Source organism: Choloepus didactylus, chromosome 10, assembly GCF_015220235.1.
Source record: "Choloepus didactylus isolate mChoDid1 chromosome 10, mChoDid1.pri, whole genome shotgun sequence".
Lineage (NCBI taxonomy): Eukaryota > Metazoa > Chordata > Mammalia > Pilosa > Megalonychidae > Choloepus > Choloepus didactylus.
In genome coordinates this window covers 117,689,370-117,714,378 of record NC_051316.1, presented here as the reverse complement: position 1 = coordinate 117,714,378, position 25,009 = coordinate 117,689,370, and the positions used below count along the sequence as shown (strand labels likewise).

At 39.0% G+C, this 25,009-nt stretch overlaps 1 protein-coding gene across 1 annotated transcript in view; it reads left to right on the top strand.

The window, feature by feature from the left end:
* SLC44A1 (solute carrier family 44 member 1) overlaps positions 1-18,942 on the top strand; it is a 191,811-nt gene extending 172,869 nt beyond the window's left edge. Inside the window, exon 16 of the mRNA XM_037798696.1 lies at positions 17,799-18,942. Within this exon, the coding sequence (XP_037654624.1) occupies positions 17,799-17,813 (15 nt within the window). The 3' untranslated portion in view covers positions 17,814-18,942. The remainder of the gene's footprint in view (positions 1-17,798) is intronic.
* The last annotated feature ends 6,067 nt before the right edge of the window (positions 18,943-25,009 follow it).

The window sequence follows — 25,009 nt, the reverse complement described above, 5'->3', positions numbered from 1 at the left end:
ATTAACTGAGGCCTTGGAGAAATACAGACAAGGAAGAATTAGACAATAATGGTATAGGGTGGTATACTGAAAACATATACACAGTACTGTACTTTATAGGTGACATAAGAGATTCTTCAACGTTAAATTTGACTAGATGTGATCAGCACTGCTCTTGGGCCCTTGAGTGCCAGGGCCCCTGATCTTGCCCTCCTTCCCTCTGGGTTCTGTCCCACAGGCCAGGATTCCACAGGGCTAAGGTGACATGCCCACCCTGAGCCAACTCCCTCCACCCAGCACTGCACTCTAGAAATCCTGGACCCCAGAACTCCCCACCCAGAAAGAGTCTACATGGGCCTCTTCCCCAGGTCCTCCCTCCTAAGGGTACATCATGGCTGTGGTCGTGGCAGGTGGTGTGGATGGAGCTTGGACTTGGGGGCTGGTATGTCCACAGGTGAACCTAAGAAGCCCCTCAAGGTGCAGTCTGAAGATGGACCTACCAACTGCTCCAACATCCATCCCCACATAAGGTTCGAAGCCATTGTATCTCAAATCCAATGATTTCTCTCCAGGTTCACTCCTCCAAGCCCTTGTCATCTTGTTTGGATTATTGCAATACTCCTTTAACTAGTCTCCCATCTTCCACTCTTGCATCCCCAATCCATTCTCCAACAGAGAAAAGCCAGAGTCTCCTGTGTCTAAAATAGAAATCAGATCATGTTACTCCTATGCAACTGAAAATGCAATGTCTACTCCTTCTCTGGCATGGAAGGCCCCCTGCTTCATCTGGCCCATCCTTACCAAGGATGAGCCACTCTACTGTCTTCTCTCACCCCCCGCAGCCATGTCAGCCAGCTTTTAGTTTCTAGAACTAAGAATTCTTCCACCTCAGGGCCTTCAAATCTTCTGCTCCCTCCACCTAGAACTTTCCTCCCCAGCTTTTCACATGCCAACTTCTCTATCTTTCAAGTCCAAACTTGCTCTGCTCCCTCAGGCAGATCTTCTGCAACCACCTTCTGTACCCCTATTATTTTCTCTCGTGGTATCCTGTTCTTTTCCTTCATGGGGTTTCATCACCAATTATGCTTATGTATTTATTTTCCTATTGATTTGTTTCATGCCTGTTTTCTCCATCAAATTGTGAGCTCCATGTTGAACAACATGTAGATCAGGGCTTAGCTTACTACCTACTACATACTGTGATTAACTAATCTATGTAATGGAATACTGTTCGTCAACAAAATGGTACTTTAGGTGGTGTTCTAGTTTGCTAATGCTGCCATTATGCAAAACACCAGAAATGGATTGGCTTTTATAAAGGGGGTTTAGTTGGTTACACAGTTACAGTCTTAAGGCCATAAAGTGTCCAAAGTAATGCATCAACAGTTGGGTACCTTCACTGGAGGATGGCCAGTGGTGTCTGGAAAACCTCTGTTAGCTGGGAAGGCACATGGCTGGCGTCTGCTCCAAGTTCTGGTTTCAAAATGATTTTCTCCCAGGATGTTCCTCTCTAGGCTGCAGTTCCTCAGAAATGTCACTCTCAGTTGCACTTGGGGTATTTGTCCTCTCTTAGCTTCTCCAGAGCAAGAGTCTGCTTTCAACGTCCGTCTCCAAAATGTCTTTCATTTGCAGCTCCTGTGCTTTCTTCAAAGTGTCCCTCTTGGCTTTAGCAAGCTCACTCCTTCTGTCTGAGCTTATGTAGTGCTCCACTAAAGTAATCAAGGCCCATGCTGAATGGGCAGGACCACAACTCCATGGAAATTATTCAATGAAAGATCTTACCCACAGTTGAGTGATCACATCTCCACGGAAACATCCAATCAAAAGTCTCATATCCAATCAACACCAATATGTTTCCTGCCCTCACAAGATTGCATCAAAGATAATGGTGTTTTGGGGGACATAATACATTCAAATTGGCACACATGGTGTGTTAGTTTCCTTGGGCTTCCACAACAAAATAATAAACTGGATGGCTTGAAACACAGACACTTATTCTCCTACAGTTTTGGAGGCCAGAAGTCTGAGGTCAAGGTGTCACCTGGCCATGCTCCCTCTGCAGGCTCTAGTGAAGAATCCTTCCAGCCCCTTCCTGGCCCCTTCCTGGCCCCCTCCTGGCTTCTGGTGGTTCCCACACTCCTTGGCATCCTTCCCTTGCAGCTGCATCACTCCACTCTCTGTGTGTGTCTTCTGCCGGTCTCTGTGTCTCTGTTTCCAAATCTCTTTCTTTTATGAAGAACCAGTCATGGGATTTAGGGCCCACCCTAATCCAGAATGAGTTCATCCTAACTTGATTGACATCTCAAAGACCCTTTTTCCATATAAGGTCACATTCCCAGGTATGGGGGTTAGGACTTCAACATAACTGTTGTGGGGAGGGTGGGGGTACAATTCAATCCAGTACAGGTGGGTATTGCTGATGTATAATGTGGTACATGATATAATTTTAAGTGAAAGAAAGCAGGAAGCAGGTTATAGAGTAGTATCATTCCGTTTTTGTTTTTAAAAATTTGAGTATATGCTACATAAATATTTACATATATATTACAGCATAAATATATTTAAAAAATCTGCAAGGTGTTACAATGGTTATCTGGGTTGGGAGATTATGGATATAGTTTATTTTCTTATTTTTGCTTATGTTTTTTTTTTTCCCTTTTTTAATGCAATTTTATTGAGATGTATTCACATAACATAAAATCATCCAAAGTGTACAGTTGTTCACAGTAGCATCATATAGTTGTGCTTTCATCACCACAATCAATCTTTGAACATTTTCATTACTCCAAAAAATAAAATTAAAATTAAAATTAAATAGAACATCCAAAACAACCCATTCTCTTCCTCCCCCCGTTGCTCATTTACTTTTTTTAATACAGTTTAAGATATATTCACACACCCCACAGTCATCCACAGTGTACTATCAGTTATTCACCATCATATAGTTGTGTGTTCATCACCAGAATCAATTTTTGAAGCTTTTCCTTACTCCAAAATAAAAATAAAATATTTTTGCTTATCTTTTAAACTGCTAATTGTGTATTCCTTTATGACAAGAACAGTTTTTAATTTTTCTAACTGGAGAAATATACTAAAATCCACCTGTACCTATAACAGGTAAACTGCCATTGTTCTTGGAAGCTGCCTAGGAATCTGGCATTAAGGAAGTGCCAAGATGTGGTATGACACGTCACTCATAAAATATCATGCAGCCATTAAAAATCATTGTGAAGAATGTAACAGCATGGGAAATGCTAATGCTATAATATTGACTTGGAAAGGAAAAGAAAATGGGATGAAATAAAAATAATAAAAATGATGTCATTGCCTGGCAGTGATAGAATTATGGCAATTTTTCACTTGCCAAACTTCCTGTAACTTACTTTGTAATATCTTAGATTTTTATTTTTAAAGTAAGTATGGAATTAGACAATTTATGCATGATCTCACATTATTGCATGCTAATTTTTTGGCAAGAATATTTGACTGTAATTTACCCTTTCTATATAAATTGTTTCAAAAGAAAATCTGATTCCCAGGGTTCTGCACTGCATCACTAATTCCACTAGGTGGCAATGTCAGGTAGTAAGCGGCTTTCGAGAATTTGTTGGGGTTACTCAGTGCATTGCGTTATCCCTAAATTGTTATTTTAAAATTATGTTTGATTTTTTATTTACATTGACATTGACATTCTTTTTAAGTCCCAAGAATGTAACACGTTATATAGTTCTCGTTTTAAAATTATAAGTTAAATAATTCCCTCAACTGGGAGAACGTGAAGGTCTCAACCACGTATTTTCAGAACCCCATTACTTCTTTGCTTCCTCCGTCTTTTTCCACTTTCAAAAATAATAATCAAATTATAACAACTGATATTTCTTGAGCCTATTTTGTGAGTGAGTCCTTGTGCTAAGTCTTTATATACATTATCTCTTTTACTCTTGCAGAGTAGGTTGTCTTCTTCCCATTTTACAGCTGAGGAGAGAGAGGCTAAAGGAAGATTGGGTAATTTGTTCAAAGTCACATGGTTATTGTCTGCCAGATTCTGAATTCAAGTCCAGTCTCTTTCAGCAAGTTATTAAATGGGTAAATTGGTAGCTAAGCAACTAAATGAGTAAATATATAAAATAGGTAAATAGATGATAGATGATACATAAAGTAATTGAAGAAATCATTTTGCTCATTGTAGATTAAAAAAAGGTACAAGAAAAAAGTTAAGAATAAAACAAAAAATAGGCAAGTATGAAAAAATAGCCATATTCTCATAACCAAAAGATAACAACTGTCAATCTTTTGGCACATTTCCTTCAGGTGCATATGTATATACGTATGTATTATGTAGGTATGTATGTATGTATCTATCCATCTAATTCAAGTCAAATTGAATATAAAAGATTATATTTAAATAAAATACTTATTAAATAATCTGGGAAATATGAAAATTTCACCATGTTATTAAAAATTCCTTGAAAGTAGGACTAATAGATTTATAATATTCCTTCATTTGAATATACTGTATGTTTTTAACCATCTTCCTACTATTGAATTTAGCTGTTTCCTCCCTATATTGGGAGATTATTACTAATGCTTCAATGATCATCTTTGGATAGAAATCTTTGCCTATATCTCTGCCCATTTTGTTAAGGATACATTCCTAGAACTTGGATAACTTATTGGATAAAAAGGAGTGAACTTTTAAAAGACTTTTATTAAGTTATAATTTTAACCTGATTATTCAAGTAACACATTTTCGTTTCAAAATATGTAGTAAATATTTCCAAAAAAGAGTGAGATAAGCTGTCCTACATCCCTCTACCACAAACAACTGCTTTTATGATTTTTGTGTTTTTCCTTCTAGATTTATATATTCATAGATCTATAGCTATAATATTTATCCACATATATATACTCCTTTTCACAGAACTGATAATTAAGTACACAGAGAAATTTTCATATACTTCCTTTGTCATTTAATATTATATAAAATTGTCTTTCTGAATGTGTATATGTAGAATAAGCATTTTCCAAGTTATTAAATATTCTTCAAAAACATGATTTTATTAATGGTGTTATATTCTCTTATATGAATGTTTTATTATTATACTCTTAGATTATTTATCATCTTTTTATTGTAGAGATATCTTTGCCATCTATTTATTACTAGATCAAAAGGTGAAGGTACTTCTTAATGAAGATTGATACAGATTTCCAAATTGTCCTCCAGTGAGTTCTACCAGTTTACATTTGTACTAAGGTCTCTGAATGTCCCATTTTCCCAGGCCCTGACAGATAGTCATGTTATCATTCTTACTCACATTTAATAGCCTTAAAAACAAAAGATGATAGTCCTTTGTTGTTTTCACTTGCATTTCTTTAATAGTGAATTGAATAATTTTCATTTGTATTCACTCTTGTGTAAATTCTCTATTCATATCCTTTTTATAAAAAAATTGCGTTTTTAAACGCAATTTTATTGAGATATATTCATCTAACATACAGTCCTCCAAAGTGTACAATCAGTTGCTCATAATATCATCATATAGTTGTGCATTCATCACCACAGTCAATCTTTGATCATTTTCATTACTCCAAAAAATAAAATTAAAATTAAAATAAAAAAGAACATCCAAAACATGCCATCCCCCCCATTGTTCATTTACTTATTTACTTTTTTTTTTTAACATTCGTTGTTGTTTTTGTGTTTTTTGTTTTTGTTTGTTTGTTTTTATCCTGCTGTTTTGGTGGAAGGACTGAGTTCTGGAGCTCTCTACTCTTACCTCCATTGTTTCTGATGAGAAATCAGCACTTATCTTAATGAGCCTTCCTTGTATATAACAAGTTGCTTCTCTCTTGCAGCTTTCAGAATTCTCTCTTTATCTTTGGCATTAGCCAGTTTGATTATAATATGCTGTGGCATGGGTCTGTTTTAGAGTTCATTGTAGTAAAGTCCTATAACCGTAAAAAAGGAAAGACATTCTTGGATATGTATATTCATGTCTATCTTTAAGGGCACGTTTTCAATCCTTTTTTCTTTGAATAATTCTCTCTGCCTCTTTCTCTTTTTCCTCTCCCCTGGGATTCCCACAGGGTGTATATTGGGATGCTTGATGATGTCCCTTAGGTTCTTCATGTTTTGTTCAGTTTTCTTCATTCCTTTTTCTTTCTGATCCTCGGACTGAAAGATTTCAATTATCTTATCTTCAGGTTCACCGATTCTTTCTTCTGTCAGCTCCAATCTGCTATTGAACCCCTCTAGGAAATTTTTAATTTCTGTTACTATGGTCTTCAGCTCTGTTTCCTTTTCATAATTCCCATCTCTATATTAATACTATATTTGTGTTCATCTATCATTTTCCTGACTTCCTTTAGTTCTTTGTCCATTTTTCCTTTAGCTCTTAGAGCATATTTAGAACCATTTTTTAAAAAGTCTTTGCTATGTCCCAGATCTGGTCCCTCTTATTGATGGTTTCTAATTCTTTAATCTTCTCCTTTTCTTGGGCATTGCTTCCTGTTTCTTTGGTAGTCTTTTGTTGAAACCTAGGCATTTTGATATTTTAATGTGCCATCACTGGAATTTAAACTCTGAGGTGTCTGATCCTTAAGCTTGTATCCAGCTAGTGTTATGATTGAATTTTCTTTTAGTGAACTAACAAAAAAGAGAAGCAAAAAAAAAAGAAAACACCTTTCCCATTCTGTGCATATTGACCTGTGCAAGTTCTCTCCTTCAAGGCCTATGTATACAATCAGTTGAGAGACTAGTTTCAGGCCAAAATAAAGGGGCCTCCTTGATCTTTTCTGCACAGTCATCTTGTCTTGGGCATGGGTGTGTGGCTCTGGAATCCTTCTGTTTACACAGATACAAACTTCCCCTTTTCCTTGGGAAATAGTTTCCTCATCGTCCCAGACACTGCACTGTGTGTGCTACAGCCGTCAATCCCTTGCCCCAGGCAGCATGACTTGACTGCCTTCCTATAGTGTTCTGTAGGAGAGCTCTGTGAGCTGCCTTCTACATGTAGGGCAAGCTCTGGAATGGCAAGTCCCTCAGGCTTGACTGAGCGAGACATGCAAGCTCCCAGGATGTGCATGAGGGTTACTCTGCTTCCTCTGTACCAAGACCAGAGATCTGCACTAGGAGATGGGTCAGCGCTGCAGAACCAGTGAGGGGAGGAGGAGGGGCCAGTCCACAGGGGATCTTACCACTTTTGTGTAGACATTTTCTTGATTTGGTGCTCTCCCTGTTACTGCATCCTTTAACTGTTTTCTGAAGCTTTGAGAAGGTTGTTTCTGCCAGTTCATGCTGGTTGTTCAATGCTCCTGATGAGGGGGGGTGGGGTGGGATGGAGCCTTGGAGTGTCTCATTCCACCACCTTGATCAGGATCTAATGACATTTTTTAAACAGTTTTGAGGCTGGGAAAACATCCAAATCAAGGCATCATTAAGGCAATGCTTTCTTCCCAAAGATGGACTGCCAGCGATCCTTGGCTCCTCTGTCACATGGCCAGGCACATGGTGACATCTGCTGGTCTCTCCCTTCTGTTGATTTTGGCTTCTTGCTTCCTTGGCTTTCTCCTATTCATAGCCTTTTAATAGTAAAATAGTAAAAATAGTAAAATAGTCCAATTTTACTATTAAGATGGCACTGCTTTGCTTACTGTTAGATAAAATATCTTTATATATTAAGGATATTAGCACTTTTTCGATCATATTTATGGCAAATATTTTTCCTTCTCTGTAATTTGCCTTTTAATTGTGTTGGCAATATTTTTTATCTGTAAATGACTAAAATATTTATCATACATGTTGTTGATTGTGTATTTTGTGCTATCTTTTATCTTTTTCAAAAGTTCTTCCTTAAACCCCCCATCAAAAAAAAATATTTCTTTTTTCATTTTTAAATGGAGGTATAATTTACATTCTATTTTTACAGGTATTTTTTCTTTCATCTTTTTATATTTACTAATAGCTAGAAACTATTTTGCTATATAATATGGAATGAGACCCATATTGAATATTAAACAAATTTCTGCCAAATCATTTATTAAGTCATTTATCCTTTCCTTCCTTGACTGGTGAAGATGTTTTGTCAGTGCAGTAGACTCTAAACATTCCAAGAAGTATAGCAGTTCAGAATTTGGATCTTGTAGTCAGCAAAACTGGGTTCAAGTCCTGGCTCTACCATGTATTTGGTGATTCAACTTGGGCAAGTTACTAAATCCATCTAACCCTCAGTTTTCCCATCTATAAAAGAGGGATTGTAGGGAGGATTGTATTAGATGATGCACGTGGAGCAGTTTGTGTGGGGAGTCACCTAGGAAACATCCAATACGGTAGATATTAGCTAGTGATATACTACATCCTATACTACTGTATGATCAAAAAACAAACAAAGCTGCATTCGTCTATACAATGGGAGCTTGACTCCCTCACACAATCCATATGCTTCGGAAAACGTTCTAGAAGGTTGTAAAACCAGATTATCTCAAAGGCTGGAGGGATTTGTGGGGTGGATTTCTCTATTACTTTACAGAGGAATGAAGAGTTTTTTGTATTACTTTTCTCTGTATTAAATTACTTTAATTTTTGATAATAATTATTGTAAGGGGGAAAACAATAAAGGTGTTTCCATTAGCCTCAGGAAAGTTACAGATTAATCGTCGTCCAAGATTTAGGGTTTATCACAAGTAGCACAAGCATCAACACTGAAATCTGCAAATGGAGAGAGACCTTTGGGGGCCTGTTTCAAGGTATAGCTCTTTTATTTCATTGTTCTTTATCCTTTTTTTGCAAGTTTGTTATCGAAATTTTAGATTGCACTTTAATCTGTAACGGCAATCCCTTACATTAATCTTCATTTTGAAAGTTTTACTTAGCAACTCTTGCCTTTTATTCTTCCAGAAATTTAGATACATTTTAAGCCTCTCCAATTGCTTTCCTGATGTCACCACTTGGATTTCTAAGAGGCATGTCAAAGTTCACATTCCCAAATTGAACTTCCTTCTCAATAATTGTCAAGGCTGACCTTCCATTTGCTGAGATTGAAAACCAGGGAATCATCTACTCTTTTTCTCTCATAACCCACATCCAGTCCACATCAAATCCCATAGACCGTAGAGACCCGTAATCCAATCACTGCCATGTCTTCCACTGCTGACCCTGTTCCAAGCTCCTGTTCTTTCTTGCCTGAAAAATTGTGGTAACTTCCCAACTTGTCTTCCTGCTTCTGGCCTTGTCCTCTACAGAGTCTTCTCAGTACAAGAGCCAGAGAGAGCCTCTTAAAATCTGTTAGGTCTCATTACCCCACTGCTCAAAACTCTTCACTGGCTTCCCAGCTCAGAATAAAAGTCAAAGTCCCTGTGTGATTCGTTGCCCATGCACCCACCTATTACTGCTCACTCCTCATTTCCTGCCACTCTTCATGCACTCTACTCCAGCTACGTGACTTCCTGACTCCCTTGCTGGTCCTTTTACATACCAGACATACTTCCACGTCAGGGCCTTAGTTCTTGCTTCCACACGTTTCACGCCCTCCCTTCCTTCAGGTCTTGGTGCAAATGTTGCCTTATCAGTGAGGCCTTCTTTGAACTCCCGATGTAAAGTAGCAACCACACCATGACATTCTCAATGTCTTTTTATATCCTTTATTTTTCTCCATTGCAATTATTATCCTTTGACATATCACAGAATCACTTATACATTGTTTACTGTCTGTTTCCTCACCCACCACAAGAGAAACATCTTTGTGATATTAGGTTAGGCAAAGATTTCTTAGATACAACACCAAAAGCATGATCCATAAAAATGATATATTGGACTTCATCAAAATTAAGAACTCATCAAAAAACTGTTAAGACAATGAAAAGACAAGCAGCACACAGGGAGAAAATATTTGCAAATCACATTTCCAACAAAGGACTTGTATTCAGGATATTTAAAGAATTCTCAAAACTCATTAATAGAAAATTTGGCAAAAGATTTGAACAGACACTTCACCAAAGAAGATATAGATATGGCATAGAGCACATGAAAAGATCCTCAATATCATTAGCCATTTGGGAAGTATAAATAAAAACCATGAGATACCACTACACACTTCATAAATGTCTAACATTTTAAAAGATGGGCTATACTAAGTGTTGGTTGCTGAGGACATGGAGTAACTGAGACTCTCATATGCTGCTGGTAGACATGTAAAATGGTACAACCACATTGGAAAATATTTTGACAGGTTCTTGAAAAGATCAACATATCCCTTCCGTATGATCCCACAATCCCACTCGTAAGTATTTATCCAAGGAATGAAAGCATATGTCCATATAAAGTTTTGTAAATGAATGCTCATAGCAGCTTTGTTTGTAGTAGACAAAAACTGGAAACAATCTGACTATCAATCAACATGTGAATGGATAAACAAATGGTGATATAGCCATATAGTGGAATACTACTCAACCAGATAAAGGAATGAGATATCAATATACACAACAACATAGATCAATCCCAAAATAATTATGTTGAGTTAAAGAAACCAGAAACAAAGAGCACACACTGAATGAATCCATTTATATAAAGCTATATAAATACAAACTCATCAGTAATGACAGAAAGCATATCAGTGGTTGCCTGAGGATGAGGGGAGTAGAGAGAGATAAGAGGAAGGAATGACAAAGGGGCAAGTTGAAATTTTTGGGAATGATGGATACATTCATTATCTTGATTGTGAAGATTTCACAGGTGTGAACATATGTCAACCCTTAACAGATTTTACACTTTAGATAGGTGCAGCTTATTGCATGTCAGTATACCTCAATAAAGTTATCAAGGAAAGGTCACTGCAATTTGACTTTTTTTAAATGAAACTTTATTGAGATATATCCACATAACATACAATCTCCCACAGTGTACAATCAGTTGTTCACAGTATCGTCATATAGTTGTGCATTCATCACCACAATCTTTGAACATCTTCATTACTCCAAAAACTAAAATAAAAATTGAAATAAAAAAGAACATCCAAAACATTCCATTCCCCTCCTCCCCCCATTGCACGTTTACTTTTTTTTTAACACTCATTGTTTTTTTAACTACATCAAAAAATTAAAAAACAAACAATAAAAAAAATTTCAAACAAAATCAAAACAAAGGAATAAGAAAAAACAAATAACCTAAAATAACTACATTGCTTCCAACATGTTCCTACCATACACCAAGAAAATTAACAAACCATAACCAAACAAAGGAATAAGAAAAACAAATAACCTAAAATAACTACATTGCTCTGCAATTTTAATTAGGAGGCTATTACTTATATAAATTAATTTGGAAAAAAATATTTTTAAATAACTATTCTTCCTGTGCAGAACTTTGGCATGATCTCAATTCTGTTTAAATCTTTTCTTTCTCAATGTTTATATCCTAAGTGCAGTTCTTATCAGGTAGGGCTCAATCATTTCTTAAGTTTTTCATAGATAGTTTACCTTTTTCTTTTTAAATTGAGATATAATTCACATATCATAAAATTCATCACTTTATCTTGTACAGTTTCACGGTTTTTAGTATATTCACAGAGCTGTGCAATCATGACCTCTAATTCCAGAACATTTCCATTACTCCCTAAAGAAACCCCATACTTTTTAGAATTCAATGCCTTTTCACCTCCATCAGCCCTTGCCAACCACTAACTGCTTTGTTTCTTGATGGATTTGCCTATTATGGCCATTTCATATAAATAGAATCGTATGATCAATGGCCTTTGTCTGGTTTCTTTCATTTAGTGTAATGTTTTCAAGGCTCAACCATGTTGTGGCACACACCAGCAGTTCATTCCTTTTATGGCTGAATAATATTCAATTCTATGAATATACCGCAGTTTGTTCATCCATTTATCAGTTGATGGGCATTTAGATTGTTTCCTCCTCTTGACTATTATGAATAATACTGCTATGTTCATTCATGCACAAGTTTTTATGTGGACATGTTTTCTATTCTCTTGGTTGTATACCTAGGAGTGGAATTGTCAAATCATGTGGTAACTCTTATGTTATAACTTCTGGAGGAACAGCCAAACTTTTGCAAAGCATCTGTACCAGTTTATAATCTGGTCAGCAATGCATGTAGGTTTAAATTGTTCAACATCCTCGTTAACACATGCTGTTATCCATCTTTTTTATTATAGCCACCCTATTGGTTGTGAAGTAGTATTTCATTGTGCTTTCTATTTGAATTTCCCTAATTGCTGATGATATTCAGCATCTTTTCATGTATTTATTGGCCATTTGTATATCTTCTTTGGAAAAAAATGTCTATTCAAGTCCTTTGTCAATTTTAAAAAAATTGGGTTGTTTGCTTTTTCATTGTTGGGTTCTGTGCCAGTTTGAATATATTGTGTTCCCCAAACGCCATTATCTTTGATGTAATCTTGTGTGGGCAGATGTTATCAGTGTTGATTAGATTGTAATTCTTTCAATGTTTCTTTGGAATGTGCCCCACCCAGCTGTGGGCGATGACTCTAATTGGATAATTTCCATGTGGGTGTTGCTCCGCCCATTCAGGGTGGGTCTAAGTTGAGTCACTGGAGCCATATAAATGAGCTGACGGACTGAGGGTACTCAGTGCAGCTGTGAGTGACATTTTGAAGAGGAGCCACAGCCAAGAAGGACGCTTTGAAGAAAGCACAGGAGCTGCAGATGAGAGACAGTTTGAAGATGGCCATTGAAAGCAGACTCTTGCTCTGGAGAAGCTGAGCGAGGACAAATATCCCAAGTGCAACTAAGAGTGACATTTTTGAGGAACTGCAGCCTAGAGAGGAATGTCCTGGGAGAAAGCCATTTTGAAACCAGAACTTTGGAGCGGACGCCAGCCACGTGCCTTCCCAGCTAACAGAGGTTTTCCAGACACCATTGGCCATCCTCCAGTGAAGGTACCTGATTGCTGATGTGTTTGGACAATTTATGGCCTTAAGACTGTAACTGTGTAACCAAATAAACCCCCTTTTGTAAAAGCCAATCCATCTCTGGTGTTTTGCATTCTGGAAGCATTACAAACCAGAACAGGTTCTTTATATATTCTGGATACCAGATCCTTATCAGATATATGAAATGCAAAGATTTTCTTCTATTCTATGGGTTGTTTTTTCCCTATCTAAATATTGTCCTTTGAAGCACAAAGTTTTTGTTTTAAGTTTTAATTAGAGAACAATAATGCATTAAATACAGGATTCTCGTATACCACCCTATTGTTAACACCTTGCATTAGTGTGGTACATTTGTTACAATTGATGAAAGCACATTTTTAATTGCATTTTTACATTTAGGCCTTTGGACCATTTTGAGTTATTTTGTATATAGTGTGAGTTAGGGATCCAAATTCATTCTTTTGCTTGTGGATATCAGTTGTCTCATCACCATTTGTTGAAAGATTATTCTTTTCCCCATTGAATGGTCTGGGAACCCTTGTTGGAAATTAATTGACCATAGATGTATGGGTTTATTTCTAGACTCACAATACTATTCTGTTAACCTATATGTCCGTCCTTAACCTAGTACTACACAGTCTTGTTACCGTAGTTTTGTAATAAGTTTACAAATTGGGAGTGTGAGTCCTCCAGCTTTGTTTTTATTTCAAGATTTTCTTGGCTATTCTGAGTCTCTCATATTTCTATATGAATTTTAGGTTCAGTTTGTCAATTTCTGCCAAAAAAGCCACCTGAGATTTTGAAGGGGATTGTGTTAAATATGTAAATCAGTTTAGGGAGCATTGCCATTTTAGAATTAATTCTTCCAATCCGTCAACATGGGATGTCTTTCCACTTATTTAAGTATTTGATTTCTTTGAGTGATTTTATTTAATTTTTCTTGTACAAATATTTCACTTTATTAAGTTTACTCCTAAGTATTTTATTTCTTTTTTATGTTATTGTAAATGGACTTGTTTCCTTAATTTCATTTACAAACTGTTCATTGCTAGTATATAGAAATGATTGATTTTTGTATATTGATCTTATATACTGAAAACTTACAGGGTTACATATAGCTTTTTATATAACCTTTTTAAATTTAGAAAAGCTATATAGCACTAATATTTTTTGTGGCTTCCTTAGGATTTTCTACATATGAAATCATGTCATCTGCAAATAGAGGTGGTTTTACTTCTTCCTTTCCAATCTGGGTGTCTTTTCTGTATTTATTTTTCTTGCCTGTTGCCCTGGCTAGAAACTTACATACAATGCTGAATAAAGGTGGCAAGAATAGACATCCTTTCATGTTCCTGATGTTTGGAGAAAAGCTTTCAGTTAGATGTGGGTTTTTTGTAGAAACTCCTTACTAAGTTGAGGAATTTCCCTTCTATTACTATTTGTTGAGTGTTTTTTATCATGAAAAGGTGTTGGATTTTGTCAGATGCTTTTTCTGCATCTTTCGAGATGATCACGTGGTTTTCTTTTTTATTCTATTCTATTCTTTCTGAATTGACTTTCAGATGTTAAGTCAGCTTTGCATTCCTGGGATAAATCCTACTTCGTCATGATGTATATGTTCCTGGATTCAGTTTGTTAGTATTTTGTTATAGGTTTTGAGTCTGTATTCATAAGGGAAATTAGTCTATAATTTTCTTTTCTTGGGATGTTTTTGTCTGAGTTTGGTAATGTTGGCCTCATAGAATGAATTGTGAAGTATTCCTCCCTTTCTACTTATAGGAAGAGTTTGATAAAAATTGGTGTTAATTCTTTTTAAACATTTGGTAGAATTCACCAATGTAGCAAATTAGGCCTGGGTTTTTCTTTGTGGGAAGATTTTTTTTTTTACTAAATCAATATTTTTGAGTTATAGGTCTATTTAGATTTCCTATTTCTTATGAAGTCAGTTTGGTAGTTTGGGTGTTTTATAGGAATTTATTGATTTTATCTAGGTTATCTAATTTGCTTGCATACAATTTTTCATAGTTTCTTGGATAATCCTTTTCATTTCTGTGAGGTTGGTAAAAATGGCCCCTCTTTCAATCCTGATTTTATTAATGTAAGTCTTTTTATTTTTCTCTTGGTCAGTCTACCTAAAGTGAATTAATTTTGTTGATCTTTTCAGATAACCAACTTTTGGTTTTATTGATTTTGTCTTTATCTTTCCATTCTCTTTTTCCTTTTCTTTCTGATTTTATTATTTACTTCTTTTTGCTTGCTTCCTATTTAATTTGTTCTTCTTTTCCTAGTTTCATAAGGTGGAATGCTAGGTTATTAATTTGAGACAATTCTCTTTATCTATGTAGGCATTTATAGGTATAGCCTTCCCTCAAAGAATTGCTTTAGCTGCATCCCATAATTTTTGGTATGTCATGTTTTCATTTTCAATAAGCTCAAAGTATTTTCTAATTCCCTTTTGATTTATTCAATTTGTTCTTTGACCTATTGATTGTTTAGGAGTATACTGTTAACTTCCACATATTTGTGAATGTTCCAAATATCCTTCTGTTATTGATTTTCAGTTCCATTCTTTTGTTGTTGGGAACATACTATGTTTGATTTTAAACCTTTCAAACCTTTTACTACAACATCTGTTGTAGTGTTCAACAGATGTCTGTTAGGTCAGTTGGTTTCATAGTGTTGTTCAAGTTTTCTTATTCCTTGTTAATCTTCTGTTTAGTTGTTCAATCCATTATTGAAAGTGGGGTGTTAAAGCCACTGATTATTGTTGCTGATTTGTCTGTTTTTCCCTTCAATTGTCTCAGTGTTTGGTTCATGTATTTGGGGGTTCCTTGGTTAGGTGCATATATGTTTAAAATTGTTATATCTTCTTGATGGATTGACCCTTTTATCATTATATAATGCCCTTCTTTGTGTCTAGAAACAGTTTTTTTTGTCTTAAAGGATATTTTATTTGCTATTAGGATAGCCACTCCAGCTCTCTTTGATTACTGTTTGCATGGTATATCTTTTTCCATCATTTTACTTCCCACCTATTTGTGCCTTTGAATCTGAAGTGTGTCTCTCGTATATGACAGATAATGGATTGATTTTTTATGCATTCTGTCAATTTCTGCATTTTAATTCATTTGCAGTTAATGTAATTACTGATAAGGTAGGATTTAGGTCTGCCATTTTGCTCTTTGTTTTCTATAGATCTTAATTCTTTTGTTTTCCTTTGTCCCTCCATTACTACCTACTCCTGTGTTAAATAGATGTTTTCTGGTGTATCATTTTATTCCTTTTTTTTTTTTTTTTTTTTACTACATTTGTTAGCTATTTTCTTAGTGGTTGCCTCAGGGATTATAATTAACTTCTTAACTGTAACAATCTAGCTCAGAATAATACCAACTAAATTTCAATAGTATACAAAAACCTTGCTCCTGTATAGCTCCATTCCCTCTCTCCTCCTCTGTGTGATTATTGCCAAGCATATACATCCTTATACATTGTGTGCCCATTAACACAGATTTATACTTTTTGCTTTATACAGTTCTCTTATAAATTGCATAGGAGAAAACAAGTGTTATAAACAAAAAAAAATACATTTATGCTGACATATTTATCTTTGTACTTACCTCTAGCAGTACTTTAGTTCTTCATGTGGGTTCAAGTTACAATCCCCAAATGAAATTTATGACAAGGGTTTCAAGCAATGTTAGTTAATCTTGGTGTCACGCACAGCCTGTTCTAGGCACCAGGGGGCAAGAATAGCCTGTTTTGGAGATGAGTGTAGCAGACAATCTTAGCCTGACGCCATTAGATATTTGAGTCATGGAACCACTACACATCCCCTTGTTCCGAGTCCAAGCTCTCCTGGCATCGTGTGGTCAGGACTGGATCATGTCACCTTTGCTTCTTTTGCAGCAGCACAGTGCTTGCTGGATAATCACATTGAGTCAGTGTTTCTTTTTCCTATAAGTTTTTTCCCCACATCTCAATGGGGTTTAACAACTTTTTATTTGGAAATTATTTCAAACAGAAAAGCTGCAAGAATAAGAATGGTACTCGGAACACCATAGACTCTTATCAAACCTATTGTTAATCATTTTGCCTTATTTGTTTTTCATTTGTGTGCTCTTGATAGGTAGGTAGATCAATCCACCAATCAATAGCTACATAGATAGATATATAGATACAGATGTAGATATAAATATGAATGTATGTATATCTATTTTGAGAATAATTTGCATACACCATGGCCCTTTAATCCTAAATCCTTCAATGTATATTTCCTAAGAATAAGGGCACTCTTTTACAAAACTATGGTATAGTTATCGGGCTTAAATACATTCACTCAGTCACGTTTCTTGAATGGAACTGATCTCCAAGAACACCCCTTATTCTGATCTGACCTGTTGCACTGCCCACGGAGGCATAGGAGTGAAAATCCAAAGTTTCATCTGAGTTTGAGGTTTGGGTCTTTGAGAGAACCATAAAATCAGACTGTGCAGATTAGCTTTGAATCTGGTTCATTATGGGGTTGTTTGACTCAGTGTTTGACTGTTCTAAAAATTTATTTGTCAAAGAATAATCTAGTATTTCTTATTCTGTGCCAGGTACTGTTCTAAGCACTTTATATTTACTAACACACTTAATCCTCACAACAACCTTATAGGAAAGTATCGTATTATCTTCATTTTACACATGGGAAAATGTAGGCACAGAGGATAAATAACTTGCCCATGAATACACAACTTGTTAATCTAAACGCATGCATGTACATTTGTACATGTGTGTCTGTATTTAGCTTGACATTTCATAGTGTCTTCTCTAAAGATGATCCCACGCTATTTCTTGTTGGTTGCTTCTCACTGTTTCATAGTCCCCTGGGAGAGAAGGATTCATTTTCTTGATGTGTTTATTTTTCAGCTGAAGAAGAGGTGACTGTTCTCTGGAGCCCGGAAGAACGGCCTCAGAGGAAGTCGTTTAGCCTAGATTCTCCTACTCGCCAGCTGTCGAGTCTATGAATGAGGAGTGGGATCTTATTACTTCAGTGGAAGCCCGACAAGGTTCCCCAACCACCAACAGCCAAATGGATTTGGACAGTGGAGCTGCCTAATAAATGATTTACCCGAAGCATTTGATACAAATCTGTCCTGCAGGAGTGTCTTCACATTTAGTGTCGCTTTCTTATCCAGCCTTGGGTATGTCAAAGTAATCCCTCTGCTTCTTGCTCTAGAGCTGACCTGAAGGCTGGATCCACTAGGGAATTCTTTTCTTCCAGGCCGGATCTGTCCTGTTTGACTCTGCTATTTATAGAGCCAACGTGGGTTAATAACTAAATCTATTTATTGAGTGCCTGTTGCATGCCAAGCATTATGGTGGGTGCTTGACATACATTCGATCCTACAACAACCCGTAAGTTTCTCTCCATTTTGCCCATGAAGAAATGGGGGCTCAGCAAGGTCATGTGCTGTGTGTAAGACCCCACAGCTGGCAGAGCCAGTACTCAAATCTAATTCTCAAACTCCTCTATCCTAACATTATACTGTTCATTATTGCTCCAGAGATAATTACTCCATCATGTCATCAGTGGTATTACTTCCTCTCATTTATGTGCGTGGGGAAGGTGGCAGAGGGAAGATCAGGGAGTCTTCAGAGGCACAGAAGAATCACTGAATAATTTTCTAATAAAATAACACTGTTCTTTAAGATCAGGGTTTGGTGAACCATGGCCTGTCAGTCAAATGTGGCCCACAGCCTATTTTACAAATAAAGCTTTTATTGGAATACAGACACCCATGCCATTTCCTTTATATATTGTCTATAGCTGCTTTCTTTCTCCTAAGGCAGAGTTGCCTAGCTGCGACAAAGACCATATGATTAATCTGCAAAGGCTAAAATATTGACTCTCTGGCCCTTTCCAGAAAAAGTTTGCTGACCTTGGGTTTAGATGACTTAGGAAGAAAGCCAACAGTTTTCATTACAGTTGATTTACTATTTATCAATTTGGCTGAAAAAAAAAAACAACTTAAAGATTTATAATGCTAAGATAACCACCATGTTCTAATCGTGTGGTTGGGGCTGGGGGTGGTTTGTAGCTATCGAATGAGGAAAGGGAAGGGGCAGGGAGTAGAAGGGACAGGACGGGGGCTTTGGGTCTCCAGTCAACTCCTCACCTCCAGACTCATCCCACACATGTCCTTCCTATTCCTCTTGCCAAACCAGGTTTCTTAAAATAACTGTTTATAAACTCATAAGTGGTTTTCCACTTAGAACATCCTCAAATCCCAACACCATGGCCTGGAATTTAGAGACCATAACAATCTGACACCTACTAATCTCTCTCTTCACCCCTTTCTCTCTCTCTTAATTATGAGGAAGTCATAACTTGAGTTTATATTTCACAGCCAACTTATTGTCTTCGGTTTGCTTTTATTTAAGCAGAAAAGAACACATGTAACACTTGTAGGTGGTGTAGTATTTGACAACAAGAAGCCAGGTTGAACTCTCATAGATTATGTCACTTTACCTGAGGAGAAAGTTGTAAACAAAAGAAAATTTTATAAATATTTTAGTTACTTTTCCTACAGTAGATATTATATAATTGTATTTAATCCTAGCTAAAGGTGTTTTTTAAAAAAATGTAATCTCATAAGCTCTCTGCCGAGTTGCTATGTATTTTTTATAAAGATAGTTTTTAATGGCTGCAGAATGTTTCACTGTCTATATGTTCCAAAGTTTTCCTAATACTTCCCCGGTTGTTGGGCATCAACTTTCCATCCATTTCAACTCCTACAGAAAACCTCCCTTCCCTGGAATTTGTCTTTTCATTGTTTCCCGCCTTTGCTCAGGCTGTTTCCTTGGCTTGGAAAGGATCCTCTCTTCCCTTCTTGTCTGCTTAAGTCCTATCCTTAAGAGCTCAAGTCCTATCATCATCCCCCCTCAAACTCTCATGACTTGGAGAAGTCCAGTTTGACCTTCAGAATGAAGGATGGGTTTCAACAGGTTTATTTTCCCTGGAAGTGCTGATGTAGAACCATCCTAGCCTGAAACAGCAATGGCAATGCAGTACCATAGGGCTGAAAGACACCATTATTTCCTGGTGCCGCACTGAGGAGAAAGGTTTATTTTAGAAAAGAGTAACAGGTGGTTCATTATTCTAAGTGCTTTACATATGTTAAATCGTTTGTCCTCATGACAACCCTGCCAATAGCTACTGTTAATACTCCTGTTTTACAAATGAGAGTATTGAGGTACAGAGAGATTAAGAAATCACCCGAGGCCACACAACGGGTAAGTGGTAGAGCTGGGACATGAATTCAGACAGTCTGGCACCAGAGTCTGGGTGTGTAACCAGTGAAATGGAATTGCAATCGATTCACTGTGGCTCTTTTCCACTCCAGTGCAAGCCCACACCATTTTCATGAGGAGAGTATCCAGAGGGACAGGGACTGCGGAGGATTGTTCCTTCTGGGGACAGTGAGCCCGTTCCCCCTGTGATGGAGAGAGCTGGCTGGGGCCAGCATCCTTTCCCAAAGAGGAGACTGACAGGCAGATAAATTTCCTTTGTCCGTGGTCATCCTCACATATGATGAGCCCAAAGGCATTTCCACAGTTAAGGCAAGGTAGGATGGAAACACCCGTGTCCTTTAAATCCCTTATTCAACTCAATGGCCCCAGGTCTTAGCATAAAGCAGGCCATCATGCACAGAGAAGCTACCATGACACAGAAACATGAGAATGGCAAGAGTTTAGTTAACTGCCTCCTACCTCATGTGCTCCCTCTAGAAGAGGCGGGGCCTCTTACAATGAACCACATGGGAGTGGAGGTGGGGCAGGATTCATAGGGAGTCTTCCAGAGGTGAGTACAATTGCAAAGCTGAGTCAGAAAGAGAATGAAGAGTTCCTGGACTGGTTTGCAGAATGATGGAAACTCAGGGTTCAGAAAGAAGTTAAAGGTTGCATTGGCAGGCACCCTTCTGGTGCCTGAATCTTCCCTCTGACAGCTCTGCCAAGCAAATATCCAGCCCTACTTGAACAACTACACTGATGGGGATCTCACTACCTCTAAACATAGTCCATTTCAACTCTGTATAGCTCTGTGATAAAGTTGGACTTTGTGTTAAGTGGAAATTTGTCCTGCTGTAGCTTCCAGTGGATGGGTCTAATTCCACCTATGAGTTGCCAGAGAAGAAGTCAGCTCCCTCTTCCACTCAAAAGCCTGAGAAAGACTGAAGTCAGTGATCTTGTCCTCCCTAGTCTTCTGCTCCAGGCTAAAGACTCACAGGCACTTCAGCTGTGTTTCTTCTCACATGGTTTCCAGGCCCTTTGTCTGTCTGGTTCATGTCCTCTGACTGCTTCTCGCTGTGCTCTGAGCTCCTCATGAATGGAGCTAGGGCACCACATGGAGCTCTGGCTGCATCAGAGCAGAGCCCCCTTCCCCCCTGAGACTCTAAATGTTTACAAGGAGTTCTTCGGACCCGAAATTAGTACTCTGAATTCCAACAGGCTCCAGGGCTTTGGGGGAGTTTTGTTGTCAGTCAGAAGGCAGGAACAAGAGAATTAGATAGGTTTCTATGATTGGGAAGAGAGAAATGATAATAGCTAACATCAAATACTTATGACAGGTCAAACACTACACTGAACACTTTACAGAAATTATCTCATTTAATCCTTTCCACAACCCTGGTAGGTAGTACTGTATGATCCCCATTTCATGGCTGAGGAATCTTAAGGCTCAGAGATGTCTCAGGGTCCTCTAGGACTGGGGGCCTAGGCTAAAACTCAGGCCAGATATTAGCAGGGAGCAATGAGTGAAGATTTGAGGTGTCGACAAAAGGCCACATCTGGCTAGTGATTATACTTCAGAGTGGCCAGGTGTAACAGTCAAAAGGGGAGTTACAGGACTTCTAAGACCTCCAAGACCTTGAGGGAGAAAGAGCCACGTAAGGGGGACACAGAAGGACATAATGTGTAGGGGAGTTATGGTAGAAACAGCTACCACTTATGAAATATGTACTAAACCAGGCATTTTACATACATAATCTCTTTTAATCCCCACAACCCTGAGGATTGCCCTGCTACTGAGGAGGCAATTGAGGTTTACAGAGACTAAGTGACTTGTTGCAGGTTATACAGCTAGTAAGTGGCACAGTCAGGATTTAATTCAGACTGCTGATTCCACACCCATGACCCTATTCTGACTGCCAACGGGGAACACTGTTGACAATACCTGAAGGAAGGAACTTTCTCTCCCAAGAGATGGAGGATTCCAGAACATAAGAGGCAGCTCAGGCCTGGCACACTCAGTGAGGACAGGAAACCCGGTTCTGGGACAGATAGTTTCATTAAGCTCCTTACATCAGCAGGGCCAACCCTGAGGCTATTCTAACTTGGGGTTTCCTCAGAAAGGGGTTCTTGGAGGCCCAGAAACCTTGATCAAATAAAAATCTGTGACTAGCTGTGCTATGTCAGAATCAGAAACATCATCTGTTTTCATATTTCTGTATTTTTTTTTTTTTAAACAATTTGTTTTCCCTTAATGGTTCAATGTTTTCAGACTTTAGTGTGCATCAGAATCACCTGGAGGACTTTATAAAACATACACTACAGGACCCTACCCTCAGAGTTGCTGATCCAGTAGGTCTGGGGTTGAGAATCTGCACTTCTGACAAGGTCCCAGGTTACACTGATGCACCTGGGCCAGGGATCACATTTGAAAACAGTTGCTTTAGTTTCTCAGAAAAGCTACTTTTCGAAATTTCCAACCTGACCTGGCTGTGAAAGGGCAAGTACAGAAAAGGCATAGGACTTGCCCAAAGGCCAGAAGCACTGAGCAGGGGGAGGGGACGGAAGACTTAGTGCCAAGTTGGTGAGTGATTGGGAAGAGACCCTGAATGGGCTGGAGAAGACTGAAGCCACATCCAGAAGGGTCTAGCTGTTCCTGAGGGGAACAAGGGGCTGTTGAGAGGCCAGGGTGAGCTGGGAGAGGAAGCCAGCCTGACTAGAGACTGAGATCCTGGCTCCTGGCTGTGCTGCAGGGAAAGAACTAGGAGAGCATGGAGGCAAAGTGCCAGGAGTGAGCTCCTGAGTCTGGCGATCACATTTTCAGTTGCGACTCAACGGCTCCAAAACCCTCTTTCTGTCTCCTGTTCTGTTGTGTCTGTCAGTGTCCAGGAGTTGCCTTTTGACAGTGATGAGGTTGAAGTGGCTGCAGCAAAAGAATTGGGGACAGTGCCAAATGCTGTTTCCTCCAGTGCTGGGTCTCACCATGGCAGGCAGGGGCAGGGCTGAAAAGCCTGCGGTCAAGTGGTTTGACCTCTGAAGTTCTCTATGCTCTCCCTCAGCAGCTCTGCTCCCTCAAGGGGGATCAAATGCAGCCGCAGTGCAGAGGGAAGTCTTCTCAGCCTTCCTGGCTGCAGCAGAGGGCTGGTGGCTGGGCTCTGGGCTGCACTCACTGATCCTCACAGAACAGGGGAGACCTGGGAGAGGGCTCCCTCCCCTTGGCCCCAGGAGCAGGCCAGTCTCTCTCCAGGACCACGAGCCCTTCCTCCTTTCAGCTGACAAAAGCAAAATTGTATGCACAGGCCCTTCCCGAACCCCAGTCTTCCAAGCAGGCACTCTCCACACAGCCTGAGCCAAACTCCTGTTTTCTCTTTTGTGCCCTTCATCCCATTTCTTGTACCTGTGAAGTTAAAAAGGGATTTGAGTGTCCACTATGTGGCAGTTCCTGTGCTAGGATACAGAAAGGGGTCAAAGAGGTATCTGCCCTCAAGGACACGCAGTATATTTGGAAAGATTCATAAATAAATAAATTTCAGATAGTAGGATAAATGCTGTTTCTCAAACATAGAGCTCATTCCTTTCTCAGGGCTTTTCTATTCGCTGTTCCTACTAGAATGTTCTTCCCACAGGTCTTTGTATAGCTCATTCCCTCACTTCACTCAGCTCACTCCTGAGAGCAGCCTTCCTTGATCTTTTTATCAAAAATTGAACTCTCCCAATACTCGGTTCCTTCACCCCATGTAATTCTTCTTTTTAGCACCTCTAATGACCCCACATTATGTATTTTAGTTTGGTTGGTCTCCCTTACTAGATTTTAAGTTCAGTGAGGGCAGAGCCTTGCCACTGCTGAATTCTCAGTTCCTAGAAGTGGTAGGCTCTCAAAACATACTTCCCTTTTATTTGTGGATTGTAAGTGATTGCCCAGTTAAACTTTTCTGATCCTCTCCAGAGTCATTCAAATGAAGGATGAGGCCCATCTGCTGGGGAATAACTTTTTCAGTTTGCCTTCCTGAGCTTTCTATCTGCATTGCCCTCTCAGCCCAGACTGAGCAGGTTTCAAGTCCCCCTGCTTGGAACAACTATAATATACTGGGCGTTTACTATGTACCAGGCACTTCCAGTATATTATTTAATCCTCACAACAACTTTGCAAAGTTGGCATTATTTCTCTTATTTTACAGAGGATGGAACTGAGGTTCAGGGAAAGTGACTTGGTAAAAATCACAAGTAACAAGGTGCCCAGGCTGCTCTCTGGAGGTTCAGCTCCTATTAGTTCCTTATCCACATTTCCACCGCTCTCCCTAAGCCCCACGGCCCTCTCCCACGCCTCCGCTACATCCTCATCCCATTTATAGGGGAGGATGATTATTATCCCTTTCCCTCTTTCTGGGTAGCAGGGCCTGGTCTAGCCTCGCGGCCCCGGTGTGCAGGTGCCTCAGATGCCTGTGGGATGTAGGGACAGAATTCCGCGCTCCAGGCCCAGAGCTGTCCTTCCTGCATCCCCCTCTCCTCCCCGCACGGGCCCAGCTGCCGTTTGCCAGTGGCTCATTCCAAATCCTGCATCGTCTGCGTACGCTGGAGGAAAAAGGATGGAGGAATAAGAGGCTCCAGAGAGATCCCGGAGAGGGACCCAGTAGCGAGCTGTCCCTCATCTTCACCACTCCCCGCGCAGCACATCGGGTCCGCCCAGCCCGTTGGCAGCGCGCAGGCGCGGGACACTGCTCGTCCCCTCCTTTCTGCGTGCCGTCCTTTCACCCTGGCAACCGCGGCGCGACGGCGGCGCGCGCATGGGCTGGGCGCGGACGGGGCGGGGCCGGGCGGTACCAGTGCAGACTGGGGCGGTGGCTGAGCTG